The sequence below is a fragment of the Erythrolamprus reginae genome, chromosome 6, assembly GCF_031021105.1.
Source record: "Erythrolamprus reginae isolate rEryReg1 chromosome 6, rEryReg1.hap1, whole genome shotgun sequence".
Classification (NCBI taxonomy): Eukaryota; Metazoa; Chordata; class Lepidosauria; order Squamata; family Dipsadidae; genus Erythrolamprus; species Erythrolamprus reginae.
The window spans coordinates 24,137,303-24,157,837 of NC_091955.1; the positions used below are offsets into that span (position 1 = coordinate 24,137,303).

General features: G+C 39.9%; 1 protein-coding gene across 1 annotated transcript in view; it reads right to left on the reverse strand.

Moving 5' to 3' along the window:
• Positions 1–16,885: 16,885 nt before the first annotated feature.
• The window catches only part of MAPK11 (mitogen-activated protein kinase 11), a 67,522-nt gene continuing 63,872 nt past the window's right edge, over positions 16,886–20,535 (reverse strand). Inside the window, exon 12 of the mRNA XM_070755422.1 lies at positions 16,886–17,771. Within this exon, the coding sequence (XP_070611523.1) occupies positions 17,698–17,771 (74 nt within the window). The 3' untranslated portion in view covers positions 16,886–17,697. The remainder of the gene's footprint in view (positions 17,772–20,535) is intronic.

Genomic DNA, 20,535 nt, shown 5'->3' on the forward strand with positions numbered 1-20,535 from the left:
TCAGCCGGGGAAAAGGAGCCGCTGCTGATGCCTTGGCGCGCGCAGGGCCTTTTGTGCGGCAGCGCGCGCGCGCGCCTCACCTCTTGCGGGGTCTACAGAACTGGGTCCCGGCGCGCCACACACACACACCCGCCCTTGCCCGCTCCTATTCGCTTTCCCCGGGTGGAGGAGGAGAGCCGTGCGGCGGTCTCTTGGCTACGCCGAAAAGCCACGTGCGCGCGCTCCCCGCCCTTCCTTCCGCGCTTATTTTTTGTGAGGTGATGTTGGGGGAGAAACCCCGCGGGATGGACGGCGCCGGGCCCTCTTTCTGGCTCCGGAATGGCTTAACTCTCGCCTCCCCGTTGTTAGGAAATGCCGCCTTGGCTTTGCCAAGTTTTCAAGCAAGATGGGATCTATGGTGGAAAGCAGCTGCTTAGAACATAATGGAACAAAAAATGAGGGAGGTGTCTTTTTGGCGGGCGGGGCAGCCTTGGCATCCTCTCTCTAGCTGCTGAAAACGGAAGGCATTATTTCTTCATAATTAACTGTGCTTTATGTCCTAACATGAGCACGCCCCATTAAAAACAACAACAAAAAACCTTTCCTCCAAACCTAGCCTGCCCACAGATAGGGTCTCTGCAGGTTTATTTGATTTATTTTATCATTTATTTTATTAGACTTACAAGCCGCCCAACTTCAAAATGGACTCTGGGCGGCTCAATATATAACATCCAAATGATATTAAAAACCTATAAAAACAGTTCAAAAACAATAACAATGAAAACCATGCATACCATTTATGGGATTACTCGCTCTCGGCCTCACCATTTCCTAACTTAAGTATTTCCATTTCTAGGTCTATTATAATTTCAAGCAGGAGGTTACAATCTGCAGGTTACTTGGTGCAAGTAAAGCTGGCAGCAAGGAAGTTAGTGCAATTCCGTTTCCCCCTTTGTGCAGCATGCCAAGGCCCATAAACTTAAAGGCCATGTATGGTATGTTCCTTTTGTGCCTTGGTGCAACCCTGTTCTCCAGGACTTGTAAGCCGGATGTGATGCAAAGCTAAGTAGGGGAGGAAGATGTGTTGGATATGTTTGATGCTTTGAGTTATTTGTAAAAATAATAAAGATGGAATACAAATACATAAATAAACCCTAAGCACAGTAGGACAGACAGTAAACCAAATTTCCAATTTGTAGAAACTTCCTTGGGTGAGATCCTTTCAACCTCAGGGTTAAGTTCTAGTCCACCATCACATTTAACTGGAATGAAGCAGGTTGATATACAGTACTAGAGTTGTCAACCTGATCCTACGCAGCTTCTGCTCAGGCAATCTCACACTACTCACAAGAGCCTACAAAACTTTTGCCAGACCCATCCTAGACTACTGCTCATCTGTCTGGAACCCATACCACATCTCAGACATCAACACCCAAAGATATTTCACCAGAAGAGCCCTTCACTCCTCCACTCGAAACAGAATATCCTACGAAAATAGACTAACAATCCTGGGCCTAGAAAGCCTAGAACTACGGCGCCTAAAACACGATTTGAGTATTGCCCACAAGATCATATGCTGCAACGTCCTACCGGTCAATGACTACTTCAGCTTCAACCGCAACGACACAAGCACGCAACAGATTCAAACTTAATAGGAACCGCTCCAAACTTGACTGTAAAAAATATGATTTCAGCAATCGAGTTATTGAAGCGTGGAACACATTGCCGGACTCAATTGTGTCAACCCCTAACCCCCAACATTTCTCCCTTAGACTCTCTACGATTGACCTCTCCAGCTTCCTAAGAGGCCAGTAAGGGGCGTACATAAGTGCACTGGTGTGCCTTTCGTCCCCTGTCCAATTGTCTTTCCTTTCTCTCACTTATCATATATATTTTCTTTCTTTCATATATCCTCTCCTCTAAGTTCACTTTACCCCTATATATATTACTACATGTCTATTTTTCTTCCTATGTATTTGTGTATTGGACAAATGAATAAATAAAATAAAAATAAATAAATAATGTACTGTGCAATTGTATAAATTCAGTCAACAGTAAATTTAGATTTGTTCTTAAACTGCCCTGAGATTATCTAAAGCGGAACCAGCCCTCTTGATCCATTATGTTATCCAAAACCAAAACAAAGATGGCAAGGTTGATTTTGTGTCAAGTTGATGTCAGCTCTAAGCAGCCACAGAGATTTTTGTCTGATGATCTGTCCCCAAACTGATCCTTCAACTTTCTCAATGAAGCATTCCTTGCTGTGGAAGATCTTTGAGGAAACCTCTTTTAGTCTATACTGGAGAAGAAAAAAATCTGACAGCGCTTTTTCTTTCCAACAGATTCAGTGAAAAGTATTTAAGCTTTTGTGAACTACAGCTTTTTCATCAGAAACAGTCCTAGATTGATGTGAGGCGAAGTGGATGGTGGTGACAGAGAAGGGTTTATGCAGATAAATCCCACTGAGATGGTCTGAAACTCTTTGAGGTATGTGACTTCAGCAATCTCTTGCTTAGTGATGGAATTAAAATGCTAGTTTTCCCAAATAGTCATATTGAGGTTTGCTATAGAATGTCCTAGGACCATGATGGCGAACCTATAGCATGCGTGTCACAGGTGGCACGCAGAGCCATATTGGAGGGCATGCACATGCTGGTCAGCTGATTTTCAGCCTTGGGAAAGGTTGTTTCACCCTCTGGATGCTTCACGGAAGCTTCCCTGAAGTTCTGGAGACAAAAAAAATCACCCAATGGACAAACCAGAAGTTGTTGTTGTTGTTGTTGTTGTTATTATTATTATTATTATTATTATTATTATTAATTAGATTTGTATGCTGCCCCTCTCCGTAGACTCGGGGTGGCTCACAACAACAATAAAACAATGTACAACAAATCTAATAATTAAAAAATCACTAAAAACCCCTTATTAAGAGGCAAAAACATACACACAAACATACCATGCATAAACTGTATAGGCCCGGGGGAGATGTCTCAATTCCCGCATGCCTGATGGCAGAGATGGGTTTTAAGGAGTTTACGAAAGGCAAGGAGGGTGGGGGCAGTTCTAGTCTCCGGGGGGAGCTGGTTCCAGAGGGTCGGGGCTGCCACAGAGAAGGCTCTTCCCCTGGGTCCCGCCAAACGACATTGTTTAGTCGACGGGACCCGGAGAAGGCCAACTCTGTGACGTAACCGGTCGCTGGAATTTGTGCGGCAGAAGGCGGTCCCGGAGATATTCTGCTCTGATGCCATGAAGGGCTTTATAGGTCACAACCAACACTTTGAATTGTGACCGGAAACATGAAAAAAATGCCCAAACAGGCAAACTGGAAGTCCAGAAAAACACACTTCCGGTTTGGCATTGTGGTGTTTATTGCACTACATAGAGTTCAGGGAAACTTCCTGAAGCCCTGGAGTGTAAAAAACAGCACAGCGTCAAACTGGAAATGTTTTTTCCCGAACATCCGGTTTGCCTGTTTCGGCATTTTTTTCATGTACCAGGCTTCAGCAAGGCCTGTGCGCATGTGCAGGGGGCAATGTGGAAATGGGTTTTGTGCATGTGTGTAGGGGAGGGGAGGGGTGTGGGCTCATGCACACTTGTTAACACATCCACACAGCCCCTTTTGGCACGTGAACCAAAAAAGGTTCGCAATCACTGTCCTAGGAAGTTGAAATGCTGTTCTGTTCTAAGATTTGTGATGTACTCTGTTGCCCTTTTCATAAGGGAGGTTAATTGGAGGTTTTTGAGATTACCACAGAAGAGCATGTGGGCAAAAATATGTTCTACCCATGATTGATTTCTTGGCTGGGAAGCTCAATTAGACATGATAGCCAAACAAAAAATCAAGAAGAAGAACAAGGATCTCCAAGGGTGTCTGTAGTATGTGGTCAAAAAAGTCATGATGGGATTGAAGCTGTGCCTTTTAAAATGTGCATCGCTCATGAAAAAATAGAGCTTCAATTGCAACTTTGTGGTTGCCATATCAACTCTGGACTATATCCCTAAGGGTTTATGATAATATAAGTTGAATTTAGCATTTGCTAGTTTTCATTTATTTACAGTTTATCAGTCTTGTCTCTATTATCTCTATAAAAAGTTGAGATATAGATTATAAATAGAAACTATACATCATGTTAATTACCCAAAGTGTGTTCTCCAGCCTAGAGTTCTTACAGTGTAACATCTTATTGGTTTGACTTTTCCTAAACATGATAACTTAAAGGGGGAAAGGCTAGGGTCTCTCTTATTCTCCCCCAGTGGGTTTTTAAGAATGAAGCTTAGAGATAACACACACACAAATACTAGATATTGCCAAAAACTCCTTTGCACACCTTACCTGGAGTGATTCCTTTACCAAGAAGAAAACTGTTTGTGCATGTTATACTTAATCCACAGGAAGCTTGCTTGTGAGGTGCAAAACACCAAACCAAAGCAAGGAAACCCAAAATTAATCCCCCTGCTGGAATCTCAGCTGATGATCCATCAAGGATTTCTATTACAGTATGGCTGCTGTGACTATCCGTGTCAAGTTTGACTTCAGTGCTTCAAGTGGACAGTTCTATCTCTGATGGATAGAAAGGTTGTCATACAAGTACTGGCAATATCTATTTCCTATTTTACCTAGTCTAGGCTTATATGCCAGCACTAGTTACAGAGCAATAAATAGAAGACCTATAACAATCCTGCCTGAGTACAGCAGGTGCACAAAAAATATGAGCAAACAACCTACTTTAGTAGAATAATTCTTTGGCATGATTTTCAAAAGTGTATTGCTTCTATTTGTTACCAGATTTTGAGCAACATTATAGCAGTGGGAGCATCTGATCAATGTTATTGAGGCTGGGAAGATAAATTAGACTGGAAGCTGAAAGCCCTGTTTTCTACAGTATATTGTTACAATACATTGAAAACGACCTTGGCCAGGGGTTAAGTTTGATTGCAGCCTTTTTCCCCTCTAGCCAATGTTGTACTTCAAGATACACATCTAGTGGGCTGAGAAATCTGAGGAATATAGACAATAGGAAAGCAAGAGATGGAGATAACAGAAATACAAAATAAAATCTGCGTGGGAGCACCTTCCATCTGTAGTCTGCAATATTTCTTTGGCAGAGATGATCTGTATTTTGCTGCATAGTTTTAGATCAGGGATATATTGAACGAACTGCCCATTTCTGGTTAAATGATGAGAAGATACATGTATGCATATGTACATATACATATACATATACATACATACATTGCCCAGGTCCGCCTGGTGCACCAGTTGCGGCCCTATTTGGACAGGGAGTCACTGCCCACAGTCGCTCATGCCCTCATCACCTCGAGGTTCGATTACTGCAATGCTCTCTACATGGGGCTACCTTTGAAAAGTGTTCGGAAACTTCAGATCATGCAGAACGCGGCCGCAAGAGCCATCGTGGGGCTTCCTAGATTCGCCCACGTTTCTGCAACACTCTGTGGCCTGCATTGGCTACCGATCAGTTTCCGGTCACAGTTCAAAGTGTTGGTTATGACCTTTAAAGCCCTGCATGGCATTGGACCATAGTACCTCCGGAACCGCCTGCTACCGCACGAATCCCAGCGACCGATAAGGTCCCACAGAGTTGGCCTTTTCCGGGTCCCGTCGACCAAACAATGTCGTTTGGCGGGCCCCAGGGGAAGAACCTTGTCTGTGGCAGCCCCGGCCCTCTGGAATCAACTCCCCCTGGAGATTAGAACTGCCCCCACACTCCTTGTCTTTCGTAAATTACTCAAGACCCATCTATACCGCCAGGCATGGGGGAGTTGAGACACCTTTCCCCCAGGCTTTTTTTATATTTATGTTTGGGTATGTATATGTTGTTTGCTTTTTTAAATATGATAGGGTTTTATGTGCTTTTTAATATTAGATTTGTTTTCCCTGGAATATTGTTTTTATTATTGTTGTGAGCCGCCCCGAGTCTTCGGAGAGGGGCGGCATACAAATCTAATAAATTGAATTGAATTGAATACTGTATATGTCTTTATATAGATGATAGAGATTGATGATTGATGATAGCTAGCTAGATGGATAGATAGAACAGAATAGAATTAATAGAATCGGATTGAATTGAATTTTTTATTGGCCAAGTGTGATTAGACACACAAGGAATTTGTTTTTGGTGTACATAAGGAGAATAAATACATTCATCAAGAATAAAAAGGTATCACAAACACTTAGTGATAGTCAAGCTTACTAATAAGCTATCAAATCGTACTAGGAAATAAATAAAAACAATATAAATTGGAAAATACAAGCAACATGATTATAGTCATAAGTGGGAAGAGGTAGGCATTAGGAAGGGCGAGAAGGATAATAGTAATACAGTCTTAGTAAATTATTTGACAGTATTGTGGAAATTAGTTGTTAAGCAGAGTGATGGCAAAAAGTGTACTTATGTCTAGTTGTTTTGGTGTGCAGTGCTCTATAGCATCATTTTAAGGTCAAAAGTTGAAACAATTTGTGTCCACAGCCCTCTTTTTGACTTGTGCAGTTTACAGGTCCTCTCTAGAAGGCAGGTAAGTAGCAATTATTTTTTCTGCGGATCTAATTTGTCTTTTACTAGTATCATGTATATAAATAGTATATCTTTGTATACCACCAATATGTAAGTGACAAAACAAATAAAAATGAAAATAAATAAATATCCTCTGAAGTCTGTGTCGGTCTTGTTGGGTTGCAGAACCAAACCTGACAGTTATAGAGGTGCAGATGACAGACTCAGTGATTCCTCTGTATCAGAACTGTATCAGCAAACTCTTTGGGCAGTTTGAGCTTCCTGACTTGGCACATAAAGAATATTCTTTGTTGTATTTTCTTGATGACATTTTTGATGTTAGGTGTCCATTTTAAGTCTTAAGACAAGATAGGACTTAGAAACATGAAGGACGCTATTGTTGATACTGTGTTGTCTAGTACTGTTTGAGGTGATAGAATGGGAGCTAGGCAGACAGACGGACAATTAGATACATATGTTATAAATGTCTTCTAAGAAGATATATATATTTCCAGTCCTTGTGTGACAGAAAGAATGACCAAATTTGTTGTACTTTCCAGTACTGTATTAGGATGTCTTTTAATAGTGAATTGTTTTCTGCATCCTTCTTCCCCATTATTTCTGGGATGCTATAACCTGCCAACTGAAGTTATTATTGTGTTAAGTCCAATGCAGTTAGTTGTCTCTGAGTGACATTTGCAATACTCCTTAGTTTTTATGTTTACCCAAATCTCTTTACTGTATAAGGATAATAACCTTGAAGGACAAGGATCACATACAGTATCCAAACAGAGTGAAATATTCGACCAAGAGGTTTTTCATATTTCAGAGTTAGTCTTTGCTTTTCTTGCATTTATTCACCTTTGAAATTTATCAAAAAATATGAAAAGCTGACACATGAAAAAGGATTGCTCATTATAATCCAAGAAAAGATGTGGAGAAATGGATTTAAATTGCAGGAAGACCTTGAAGGGAGCAGATTGATTGTGGACCAATGGTGGTTGGATTCAATTTACTGGTTTTGTCAGTAGAGTTGTTAGGGATATTTTAATTTGGATTTTTGCATGGATGTCACATTTGACGAGTTAGCCTACACAACTTCTTCCAACAATATGGCTCTGTGGAAGATCTAATTTCACATGAAAAATGATTTTTGTGAACATTGTCCTCCTACTTCTCTAAACTGTCACCATAATCCAGAGCCAACAATGATTAACTATGAAAGCAAACTTCCCTTTTGCATTTTGTCTATTAATTTATTTAAAGAACAGTTGCAGTTCTTTATTGGTATATATTTTACATGTGGATGATTACTGTCCACTGAATGCAGGGAACATGGCAGGAATATTAGGAGATTTGGACATTTAAAAGAAGGCATGTCAAGAAGGCATTACTGGCTGAACGATTCAAGCCACCCCCTTTATAATCTGCATTCTGCATACCATGGGAGAGGATTAGGAAGTTGAATATTTTAAGATATCTGATTTTACATCTGTATGAATCTTTCAGCTGTTTGTGTGCTGCTGCAATATACTAACTGCAGTAGACTGCTATTACTCTGAATGAATTAGATCAGGTTTGAGGGTTCTACAAATCAATTATATTTTAATATTATATCAGAAGTAGCAATAATAAAAGTGCACTTTGCTGCACTCACTGTATAATTGAACAGTGTGATTTTGCCGGAATAATTTCTGTTTAATAACCTTGACCAATTTTCTAAACAAGACTGGGTCAGTGTGCCTAGACAGAATAAATCTGTGAGCAATTAATCGTTGACACCTTGTGGAACATGGTAGAACCATGCCTTCAAATCCTACCAAGACATAAAACAGTTTAGACTTGTTTTCTTGTGAGTTCACTTTAGAAGCGTTTCAAAAATGGCACGCTGTGTAGACACTTCATGGTCCTGCCTGGCTTTGATGAAGATGCTGAGTTTTCCCTTTCTGAGAGTCTTCTTCCTCTTTTTGCTCTCATTGTTATCAAAAACAAAAGCTTTCTCACTGTGCAACAAATATATTTAGTATAAAATCAGTTTTAGGTGTGTGTGTGTTTATCTTTAAATCTAGGGCAGTGTTTCTCAAATAGTGGGGTGGCCCCCCCTGGGGGGGCACGGAGCAATGCTGGGGGGTGGGTGCGTGACCCCGGGGAATGTGGTTTTTTTTTGCCACAATGAGTAGGGCTTTTTTGCACTGAGTAATAGCATACAGCACAGAGCAGAAAATTCTAAGTGCATATAACAAACCCTTAAGGGACACAATGAAAAAGTATTTAAGCAGGATGAAAAAAAAGGAGGATAGAGATAGAGATAATGAGACAAACGTAAATCCCCCAAAAGCTAAGATGAGGAAATATGACAAATGTATGTAGCGTTTGGCTTCACTGTTACTATGGTGGGAGACAAGGAAAGACCAGTATGTTTACTGTGTCTAAAAATGTTAGCAGTAGACAGCATAATGCCAAATAAATTAAGGCATCACTTAAACACATTAGACTCCAATCACACTGATAAGCCGCTTGAGTTTTTTCAGCGAAAATGTGTTGAATATTGCAAACAATCCTTCCATGCAGAGAGTTTGGGGGGGGGGGGCACAAAATGTTTACTTCTTCTTAGGAGTGGGATGTAACAGAACATAACTGAGAAACACTGATCTCTGGTGAGAAACCTACTGCTGTATACATGCTTCTGACCCAAGACCCTTGGCTTCCTTCACTTTGGCTATTTATTTATTTATTTATTGTTTGTTTGTTTATTTTTTAAATTTAATTAATTTTAATTTATTTATTTATTTATTTATTTATTTATTTGTTTGTTTGTTTATTTAGTCCAATACACAATGAGGGTTTTAGTGGGTATATATCTATATACACATAGTAAAATACATGATGAAGGTTATAGAGGAGATACTCATAGTAAAATATATCTAAGAAATAATAGAAAAGAAGATATTGTAATAGAACATATCAATGAAAGAATAGAAGAAGAGATATAGGAATAGAAGAAAGGTACAGGAGATATAGGAGAGCAATAGGACAGGGGACGGAAGGCACTCTAGTGCACTTGTACTCGCCCCTTACTGACCTCTTAGGAATCTGGATAGGTCAACCATAAATAATATAAGGGTAAGGTTTTGGGGGGTTGGGGATGACACTATGGAGTCCGGTAATTAGTTCCACACTTTGACAACTCAGTTATTGAAGTCATATTTTTTACAGTCAAGTTTGGAGCGGTTAATATTAAGTTTAAATCTGTTGTGTGCTCTTGTGCTGTTGTGGTTGAAGCTGAAGTAGTCGCCGACAGGCAGGACGTTGCAGCATATGCAGCATATGGCTATATTGGTCAGAATAGAATGCCTGATTTAGATGTCAAAGGATACTTTATGGTTAGGTTGCAGGGTTTCTTTCTTTAATACTGGAGCTGAAGACAGGAATGTCCACAGGGTGTAGTCAAAGAACATAGCTTATTACAGAGGAATCTTGGCAGAGCTTTGATTCCACTATCACAGCCATTATATTGCCTTATTTTTAAATCACACCCTGTAGGCCAGTGATGGGCTGTCAAATTTTTTACTGCCACACTGTGGGTGTGGCTTATTTGGTGGGGGTGGCTTGCTGGCCATGTGACCAGGCGGGAGTGGCTTGACAATCCTTTGACCGGGGGTGGCTTAAAAGTAATGTGATTGGGTGGGAGTGGCTTATCGACCAAGATAAGTTTTCAAATAGGTGCTTGGGACTCTTTTTCAGTTGATTAAGTCACTTTATTTGAATAGCCACAAAAAGGACAAATGATAGATGGCATTATGTGTTGAGGAGCACAATAACATTTTAAGGTTTTGTACTGAACTCACAAGGTTCAGTATGATAACAGATTAGGCAAGTAGCTCAATTTTCTTTAATTGCTATAAAAGTTCAGTTCTGGATAATGATTAAAATGATTAAATCATTTATGGGTAAAAACATACTATTTCATTATTTTTTATTTTAAAAGTAATTAAGGATCCTATTAAGGTACTAGAGAAGGAAGGACAATAAAAAAACTATTAAGTGTTCAAATAATAGGGCATAAACTTACTACCGCACTGCGTTCCCCACTCCCTGTAGGTTAGGATATCAAAACAGCCATGGAAATAAGCAATATTGGCTTCTATATGTATTATATTGCATAGCAAAATAAATACAAACATTAAGAGTAATGCTTTTCAAACTTCTGCAACTTTAAGGTGGATGGAGTTAAACTCCCAAAATTCCTAAGCCATTACAGTGGCTGGGGAACTATGAAAGTCCACCCCTCTTCCCAAGGTTGATAAACATTTATTTAAAGTATGATTTGTAAAACTAGCATCAATGGGGACTGCTTAGTTAAAGTCAAAAAAGGAGGAAGTCAGAACGTAAATATTTATCTGTATTATCTGTACAAGTTTTTTGTTTCTTTATTCTTTAAATAACATTTTAAAACAATATAATGGACATTTTGGGATTAAGATAAACAATTTACACTTGTGTTTTTTTAACCATAAAAACAACTAGATATGTTTTGCTTGGTATCATTTACTAATGTCATACACAATTATATTAGATTTGTTATCGTACATTGTTTTTATTATTGCTGCGAGCCACCCCGAATCTACGGAGAGGGGCGACATACAAATCTAATAAATAATAATTATTAGTAGTAGTATTATATAACCTCAGTAATCATGTGTTCATTCAGAGACAGTATCTTTTTAAAAAAACACCTTTGTTTTAAATAAAAAGATTGGGAGAAAAAGAAAACAAGCACAGTTCACACTACTGATGTACTTTTTAAAAAATGGAAATTGAATGTATTTGTATCACCTATCTTATCTATCACCTCTCTCTTTCTGTGTTGTATTATTGCTACATAAAGTTTAAACTTTAAAAAAAAGCTTGGTTTTGGAATTCTCTTTGAGATTTCAGGTCAGGCCCTTTTTCTCAGACAATCTGTGACAGGATTGTGATAGTCTAAGACCATGATGGCTGTTGTGGTTAGCTCTGGCCCAGCTCCTGCCCCAAGGACTGTGGATGTGGGGGAGACACCCACATGCTGCAGGCCTGTTTTGCCCCCCGGTGGAATCTGCTGATGAAGGCTCCTCTGACCAAGAAGACGTGAGTGACAGAGAGGAGGAGAGTGTGGCAGACAGCTCAGAAGGAGATCAATTATCTAGCTCCTCCTTGGATTCAGAACAAGAGTTAATGATACAGCCACACATGCAGAGAACGATGCATAGGCAACAACAACTGAGAGATTATTATCAAAGAAAATGAGGCCACCTGTGGTTGGGTGGGGCTGTGGTAATTAGTGAAGCTGCTATAAATAGCAGCCCATGGGTTTGGCCATTGTGGAGGATTATCTAATCATTGTGTTTCGTGACTGCTTTACTGACTTGGACCTTTTGTGTGCTGATTTTCCCCCGCTTTGAAACTAAACCAGGGCAAAGTGTGGACTGTGAAGGACTGTGAATTGCCTCACAGCTGCAAGCTAAGTATCACAGAACTGATAAGGGACTTGTACCAATTACCAGTTTGTTTGGAGACGAGTGTTCTTTGCTATACAAAAAGAAGGCTTAGTTTAAGTGAATTTTCATTATAAAGAACATTGTTTTGACTTTTCAAACGTGTGTGTGTGTCTGAAATTTGTACCTGTGAATTTTCGGGAGGAGTCTACCTGAGAGCCCGACAGAACAATGGCGGACCTATGGTACCCGTGCCACAGGTGGCACGCGGAGCCATATCTGAGGGTACGCGACACATTTCCCTATGGCAGCTCCAGCACTGACGAGCTGATTTTCAGCCTTCTGTAGGGCGGGGAAGGAGAACCCATTTTCACTCTCCCCAGGCTTCAAGAAAGCCTCCGGAGCCTGTGGATGGTGAAAAACGAATCCAACGGTACCTATTTCCGGTAGGCCTGATGGGCCTATTTTTTACCATCCACAGGCTCCAAAGGCTTTCCTGAAACCTGTGATGAGTGAAAAACACCCCAATGGGCCTACCTGGAGTCCAAAGGCTTCAGTGAGGCCTGCACATATGCGTGGGGGAGGAGCATGGGGTTGTGCACGCATGTGCAAGGAAATGGAATTGCATTATGAATGTGGGCATGCGCATGTGGTATCCAAGCAAAAAAGATTCACCATCACTGGACTAAGACCTACAGATGCTACTTTAACCTGCTTAGAACAACAGGTAGACTATAAATGGAAAAATGGCATTGATTCATTTGCTAATTGACATTAATACTTATGCACATCTTAATTCTGCTTGTGCGTATGTTTAAAAAAGCTTATTTCCAATTGGATGCACAGTCTAATGTGAATATGTTTGCACAAGTAATTTCAATAGATTTATTTCCACGCAAGCACAGAAAATTGGAGTTGCAATTAGAAGCCAGCCTCATTGATCAATGACATTTACACCTATAATATTACAAGTTAATAAGTGGAGGTTCAATACTAAGCACCATAATTTTGAAAAGAATTCAATTAAATCCGTTAGCCCCTATGCAGAATAAATTAGTTGCCTCTAAGGCTCATTAAAATCAACAGGACTATTTCATCACAACTTTCTTCAATCCTATTCATTTCTATGAAATTTAAACAAAACTGCCATTTTTTGGATCAATAATGATGGCTTCAGAATTAGTAGATTAGGACACAGGTTTTACTTTGTCATAATAGTGATGGTTTTCTTTTTTTGCTTTCAAATACTAATTAACCTTTCACATTTTAACTTGAAATGACCATATTTTAATCTTGTATGGCCATTGAAGCATAAATTTGTAGGCAGAAAAAATTGTATTATTCTCATCAATCACTATAGTGAATATAGAAGATGGCCTTGAGGGAATAGAAGGAAGGTTCATTGCTAAGGCAATGATCAGATAGATGTGATCGGGTCAAGAGGGTAGTTTATGAAAACACCTCCTACTGCATGCCCCCACCCCCAATTCACACAAAGATGAGGAAAGTTGAAACACATTTAGATTTGCAGGATTCTGTTACTGGATAACTCTTCCAATGCAAAGAACTTTAGGTTTACAACAGGGCTTCAAACTCGTGGGCTGCATGTATTATAAGCTGGCCATGCCCATGCCCACACCCAATTTAGTGAAGGGGGAAATGTCACAATGCATCATGTGACACCGCGAGTTTGACACCCTTGATCTACACTGTCTCCGTTTCTTAGTTTGGTCTCCCTTCTAGAGCTCAATCAGTCGTTTGTTTGTTTGATTTCTATGCCACCCTTCTCATTTGCCTTATGTGAAACCCCAAAAACTTACTGTAATACTGCTTTCAGTGTACCTGCAGATCTTTCAGCCCAACAAGGAAGACCAGACTAAAATACCAAAGACAGATAGGTCATGTTCTGTCTGGGTCACTCCGGAAGCTATGACCAACCCAAAAAGATAAGCCAGACACGCCGGTTGAATAGAAACACAGTTTTATAATGGTAAAGAGAAAAGAAGCCAACAGAAAATGTCCTTACAGATCAGGAAAACACTGGAACTCCAAATAGATACACGAAGGCAATTGTTCATACAGAAACACAGGATCCTTGATGCCAGACGAGGCTGTTGTGCTAACAGACATACACCTCCCACCAGTCTTCAAGGCTGCTGGGCCACGAGCCAGGAACAAAAACGCTGAGAGAAAATGCAGATAACACCAACTCCCCTTTGATAACACTCCACGCTGCCGGAATGGTTCTCATGCCTTATAAACCCTTCCCTGCTAATGAGGACCACACCCAACCCCCTGGTGTTCCTCATTCACCGCTGATAATATCTACGCAATTGATCTCTCCTTTGAGCTATGCGTCTTACCCGCATACTAATGATAGCTTGTGCGTCATCATCCAGGGACTCCAGAGACTCACAGCTACTTGCTTGAGATAGCCCTTCCCCAGGGCTCCCAGGCCTTGCAATCTCTTCACTTTCGTGACTGCTGTCCAACTGCCAAGAACTCTCCTCTCCGCTCTCAGCCTCCTCCGGGCATGGAGCCAGCAGAGACGCAGCTGGTCTTTGATCTGGCTCAGGCTGAACCACAACAGGTCAGAACTATTTTTATTACAATTGCTATGTTACCAGAATCAAGTAAGTCCATGGGTGGGTTCTAAATTTTTTTACTACCAGTTCTGTGGGCACGGCTAGGTGGATGGCACGTGATTGAGTGGGCATGACCAACTTGACATCAGTCATGCACACTCAGTCGCATGACCCTCCCGCCCAGCCATGCCCACTAAAACGGTGATGAAAATTTTGGGGACTCTGCTAGAGGGGGGAAGAAAGGGGAAAAACTCCCAAAAATAGACAGCTGGAGGATTTAGGATGTGAAAAGCCATTTGTTTCCTAAAAGGAATCGAAGCATTCAGCTTTGCAGCCCAGGAGTGGGTTCCTCCTCGTTCAGACCAGATCACCCAAACTGCTAGCGACCCGCTGGTGATGTCAAGATGGCATTATAGACCTGGTTTGGTCGGTGCCAGTTCATGGGTGCCATCTTTTTTTCAGAATTTTTGATGAATTTTTTTTACTACTTGGGCGTTGTTTCCGCTGCTGCTTGAAAATGGTCCCTCCCGCCCGGCCCCGGGCTGAAACTGACCATATTCCTTGGCTTGAAGCACCGCTGATCAGCTCCTCAGATGTGTTTTGGGCTGATTCCTGTTACTGAGCCTGCACAGAAGCCAAATTGGACGAGAGAATGTGCGCATGGGAACAGAGTGTGCATGCACATGCAAAACATTGCAATGTAAACTGGCACTGATGTAAATAGGAACCCACCTGTGGACGTGGCTTATTTTGTGGGGGTGGCTTGATGGTTATATGCTGGTGGGTGTGGCTTTGTGGTCATGTGACTGGGTGGGAGTGGTTGGCAATTGCGACTGGGTAGGAGTAGCTTTGCGGTCATGTGACTGGGCGAAGGTGGCTTGGTGATCATGTGACTGAAGTGGTGCATGGCTGCAAAACAGGAGGGCATTTTTCAGCCACTTTTGGGGACTGAAAAGTTGAGGGTACTGAAGCAGGGATGGGTTCTAAATTACCTTGCTGCTGCTTTGCTTCCTCCAGGGTCGTGTGGGTGTGTCTCATGGACACATGCATGCATGCTCAGTGTCCAAAAAAGACAATATGAATAAATAATAAAAAAGTCAAAAACAAGATGGCGACCACATGCACAGTAACGGAAACTCAGCTTCTGCACATGTTCAAAAGGAAAAATAAACTCAGAATTTAAAAAAAAATTGAAGGGAAAAAAAGATGGGTAAACCACTTCTTACTCCAGAAGACACTCTTGCCCTGTGTAAAATTGACAATCCAATAACAGAGTAGAACTGAATTTAGAGTACTGTAATCTTGAAATCCTGCCAAAGTCATTATTCTGAACAACAAGCAATTAAGGTGGAGTGTGTATGTTTTTTGTGCTGCTTCTTCCCCTGGACCCAAGAAATCTGTTCTGTAAGAGTCTAATTTCATATTTGAACAATCTTGGTGCCTCTTCTGGCTGATTGGACTCTCCAATAATGCGGTATACAGATTGAGAATGAATTGTTTTCAGCCTTTTAGACACAGACAGATAAGTATGAGGCCAGTGTAATCTTAAAACAGAGGAAGGTCTACCAGAATATCTTAATGCCATGAAATCACATCCCCAAATTACGTATTAATCAATTTCAAGCATCTTGTTACAATGGTTTTAATGTTCTAGATTTTTTAAAAATGTAAACCTTAATGCAAAATAACAAAAAGACCAAAGTTAATGGTTGTTAATTGCTTGACAAAATATTAGTTCTATGACTAATGTTTGATCATTTATTTTTACCTATAATTTTATTCAAGAGTAGGTTTGATCATTGTTTTGTTTATATCAAAGCAACAGTTGCCTACATTATACTTGCTATAAGATAGGAATTAATAGTTTACTGCTGTCCCCTTTACCTAAAAGTATCTTTAGGATAATCAGTGCATTTTCTTTTCATCAAAAATCTGGATTTCAATTTTTTTGTAATCTGTTTAATAGGGTTCCCTTGGAAGTTATTCTTAAGCCATTAGATATTTCTAGTCTTATTTTCATAGATAAAGCAAGAGAGCTGAGGAAGGATCTGCAAATCTTAACATCCAGGTATTCCCTCAAGAAGTCCCAATAAATCTTATAAGAGGAGGGTGACTGGAGGAAACAAATTAAAGGTTCATCTTTTGATTCATTTTTATAATGGCCATAGTCCTGCAATTCTGATGTAACCATGCTTTGCTAGCTAGTATCATATGCTAGATTGCCCACTTGTATAAACATATTTTGATAGAAATATGAAAGATAGAAACTGTCTTTTCTTTCAGTCCATTCATCAAATTCTATTAAAATGCAACTTCCAAACAAAAGCTACAGGAATTTAGAAAAGGAAACAGTTTATTGACAAAAAGATGGAAAGAGAGGCACTGCAAAATTACAGGAAAAATTGTGTTAGCAGAGAGTTATCTTCAGAAGAGCTCAAGCATGTAAGATAAACTCTGTTCCTCCAGACTTCATGCTGTGGATCTCTGTATTGTAGTGCAAAATTCCCAATAAAACTTGTGTCCTGCACTTTTCTACAACTACAGGAGAAACAATGACAAACTTTAATACTATCAGGAAACAATACATTTGACTGACTTGTAATTGTTGCTCACTCATGTTCTTGAAACTGCTACAGGTAAAACTACAATAATATTTTACTGTATGTCTAATTTACAACACTGGCTCCTTTTCCTAATGGCACTAACTATAAATAAAAGAAAAATAACACCCTAATGCTTAAAAATAAGAAATTGCTTCTATGGATTTCTATTTGTCTCCACATACATTCATGCGTTAACTATACAATTTGAGAAAATAATCTCTTTTTTAAAAAAAACAACCCCCCCCCCACAATTTTTGGCATCACACTGGGAACATGCAGAGAAGACAAAATTTAAAAAGACAAACTTCAGTGCATCATTTTTTCAGAAGGAAGCAGTACTTAATGTTCCGCAATTATTACATTCGTAGTACAAGACAATTCCCTTCCCAATGTATGTTTCTCCAGACTGTTTTGCTTGCATTGTTGTAGCTTTTCCGAGATCTTTGGATTGTAAAATCTATGTTTGTCACATAGGAAATTGAATTGCAGTTCTAGATGTTTTATAGTCTTCAGAGTAAAGCAGAGCAAAAAGAGGAGTCTGGATTTATTGTTCAATTTCAAGGCTATCCATCTTCAAGTCAGGTGGTTTAAAGCTGATCACTTCTTCATATGTTAGTTCTTTAAGAAAAGCAAAGGTAAGAGAAAATGTGAAATATTTTACTATGAAATATTAGCATAAAAAGCTATAGGGTGTGGAAATTGTGAACAAAATCCAAAAACTTGAAAAAATTATATGAGAAATGCTTACTTCATGCTATAGTACGAGCATTTTGTTTGGCTTAATTTACTTAGTGAAACAGACTCAGATTTGTTATTTTCTATACAGATTCTTCTTATTACCATACTGCCATATAAGTTTATGAATACACTGTTGCTATCACATAAAATTACTTTAAGGAATAGAAATACACGAAAACTGCAGGAAATATGTTAGAAAACTGCAATTTGGAAGTTAGGGGAAGGATGTTAGATTGGTGTGTGGATTCCCTTCATGTAATCCATCCAAGAATGTCTTGGAGATGGTTCATATGTGCCCCAAATACTGCTTTTGAATAGCTAGAAAAACCTCCATTATTGAGGATTTAATTCTACATAAAATTCTGACCTGGAATTAATCTCTCCAAGCCAGGTTTGCATGGACATGCTATGATGCAGTTAGGACTGGAGGATATGTAATAATTAGTAAATCTTTTAAATAAGATTTCTACCTTGCTTTTCAAAAGCATAATTTGATAAGGTCTGCTGATTATGAGGGCTGCTGCAAATGGGAGGCTGGGTTAATGTAGGGTGGGGATATCAAACTCGATTTCATTGAGGGTTTTGTTTGACCTCAAGGGGCTGGAGTGGGCATGATCAGTGTGGGCATGGCCAGCTCTACGTCACTCATGTCAGGGGCGCTTCTGTGGTGGCCCGAGTGCTCTGCCAGCAAAAACAAGCTCCCAGCCTCCGTTTTTGGCTGGGATGGCCTCCTGACCCTCGGGAACTCCGTTTTCACTGGCACAGGCACTACGGGCTGGTCCTTCCTTGTTTCCAAAGTGTTTCCCGAGATCTAAACACCCAGCAGGTTATATCCAGCGCCAGGGCCTTGAGTTTGACACCCCTGATGTAGGGAAAATATCCATGTATGATCCATTCCTCTACATGAATTTATTTTTCAGGGTATTAGTCAATACTCAGAATAACTCTGGAATAGCACTCAATTACCATAGAAATCTTGATTTGGGATTAAATATACATATTGTAACTGCCTAGTCAATGGTGACTTGGAGTCTCACGCCTATCACAACCAACACAAAACACATTTCTAGAAAGACTTATATTGGATCTCACCACTGGAACTTCAGATATCAACAAAACCAATCACCTTAAGGAGATCTCACTGTTTCTTTGTCTAAGGCTTTAGTTCAAATAAATAAAATCATAGAGGCTTTTTAAAAATAGTAATAACCCTCCCCCCTTTTAAAAAAAGTCTGGCTTCTTAGAAGTTGGCAAAGAAAGGGGACAGAGATGTAACTGATGTGGGTGATTTCTGTCCCCGACCAATGAGGATAAATCAGTTTTTGGAAGCTTATGAAAAGGGAGCTGCAAATAAAATAGATGTAGTTGTGGATGATAAGGGGCAAACTAATAATGAAAATAATGTTGTTGTTAGCTCTGTGAGTTAATGGCCATAATATCTAGAGATAATTTGGATCTGGTTGCCATAACTGAGACATGGTTTAAGGATTCTAATGAATGGGAAATATCCATACCAGGATATACACTGTATAGGAAGGATAGAATAGAGAGAAGGGGAGGTGGAGTAGCCATTTATGTTAAAGAAAGTCTAAAAACAACACTAATTCAAAATACATGTCAAGATCTGGAGACTCTCTGGATTTGCATGCAAAATAAAGAAGGTTCTGTCATTAGAATTGGGGTGATCTATAGGCCTCCAGGGCAATCTGAGGAATATGACAACAAGATGGTGGATGAAATTACCCAAATGGCACTAAAGGGAGATATTGTGGTTATGGGTGATTTCAACATGCCTGATGTTGACTGGAATATCCCCAGTGCCCTTACATGCAAAAGTAAGAATATAGTAGAGGCCTTTACAGGAGTAGCTCTGGCACAGCTGGTTAAGACACCAACTAGAGGGGAGAATATTCTAGACTTAGTTTTTACGAATGGGAATTGGGTTTCAGAGGTCAAGGTGGGAGAAAATTTAGGTTGCAGTGACCATCTATGTTTGTGGTTTGATGTAAAAACTCATTGTGAGCAATCCTATAATGCAACCAAAGTATTGGATTTCAGAAAATTTTTTTTTAATGCAATGGGGGAATATTTAGATAATGAATTAAAGGGGAGGGATAAATTGGCAGGAGTGAGCACCCAGTGGACTGTATTAAAAAAGGCCATCTTAAAACCCACTGGACTGTATGTAAGACAAATAACTAAAGGTAAAAGGAAGAAGAAACCCCTATGGTTTAGCAATGATGTAAGGGCTATAGTCAATGAAAAAAAAGGCTGCCTCTAGGAGGTATAAAGAGTCTGGAAGTATAGCTGATAGGGAGGTGTATAAAATGAGACAGAAGGAGGCAAAACAGATAATATATGCTGCTAAAGCCTCAAAAGAGGAAGAAATTGCCAAATCAGTAAAGAAGGGGGATAAAACCTTCTTCAGATATATTAGTGATAAGAAGAAGAAAAACTGCGGCATCACGAAGCTTAGTACCGGGAATAATACATGCATTAATGGGAATAAGGAGATCGCTGACCATTTCAATAGCTACTTCTGTTCACTTTTCTCAAAAGACACCTTACAAAATAATACTATGGAGGGATATAGCATTGCTTCCAGCTGTACGGATTCAGCTCCAGTGATCTTAGAAGCCGATGT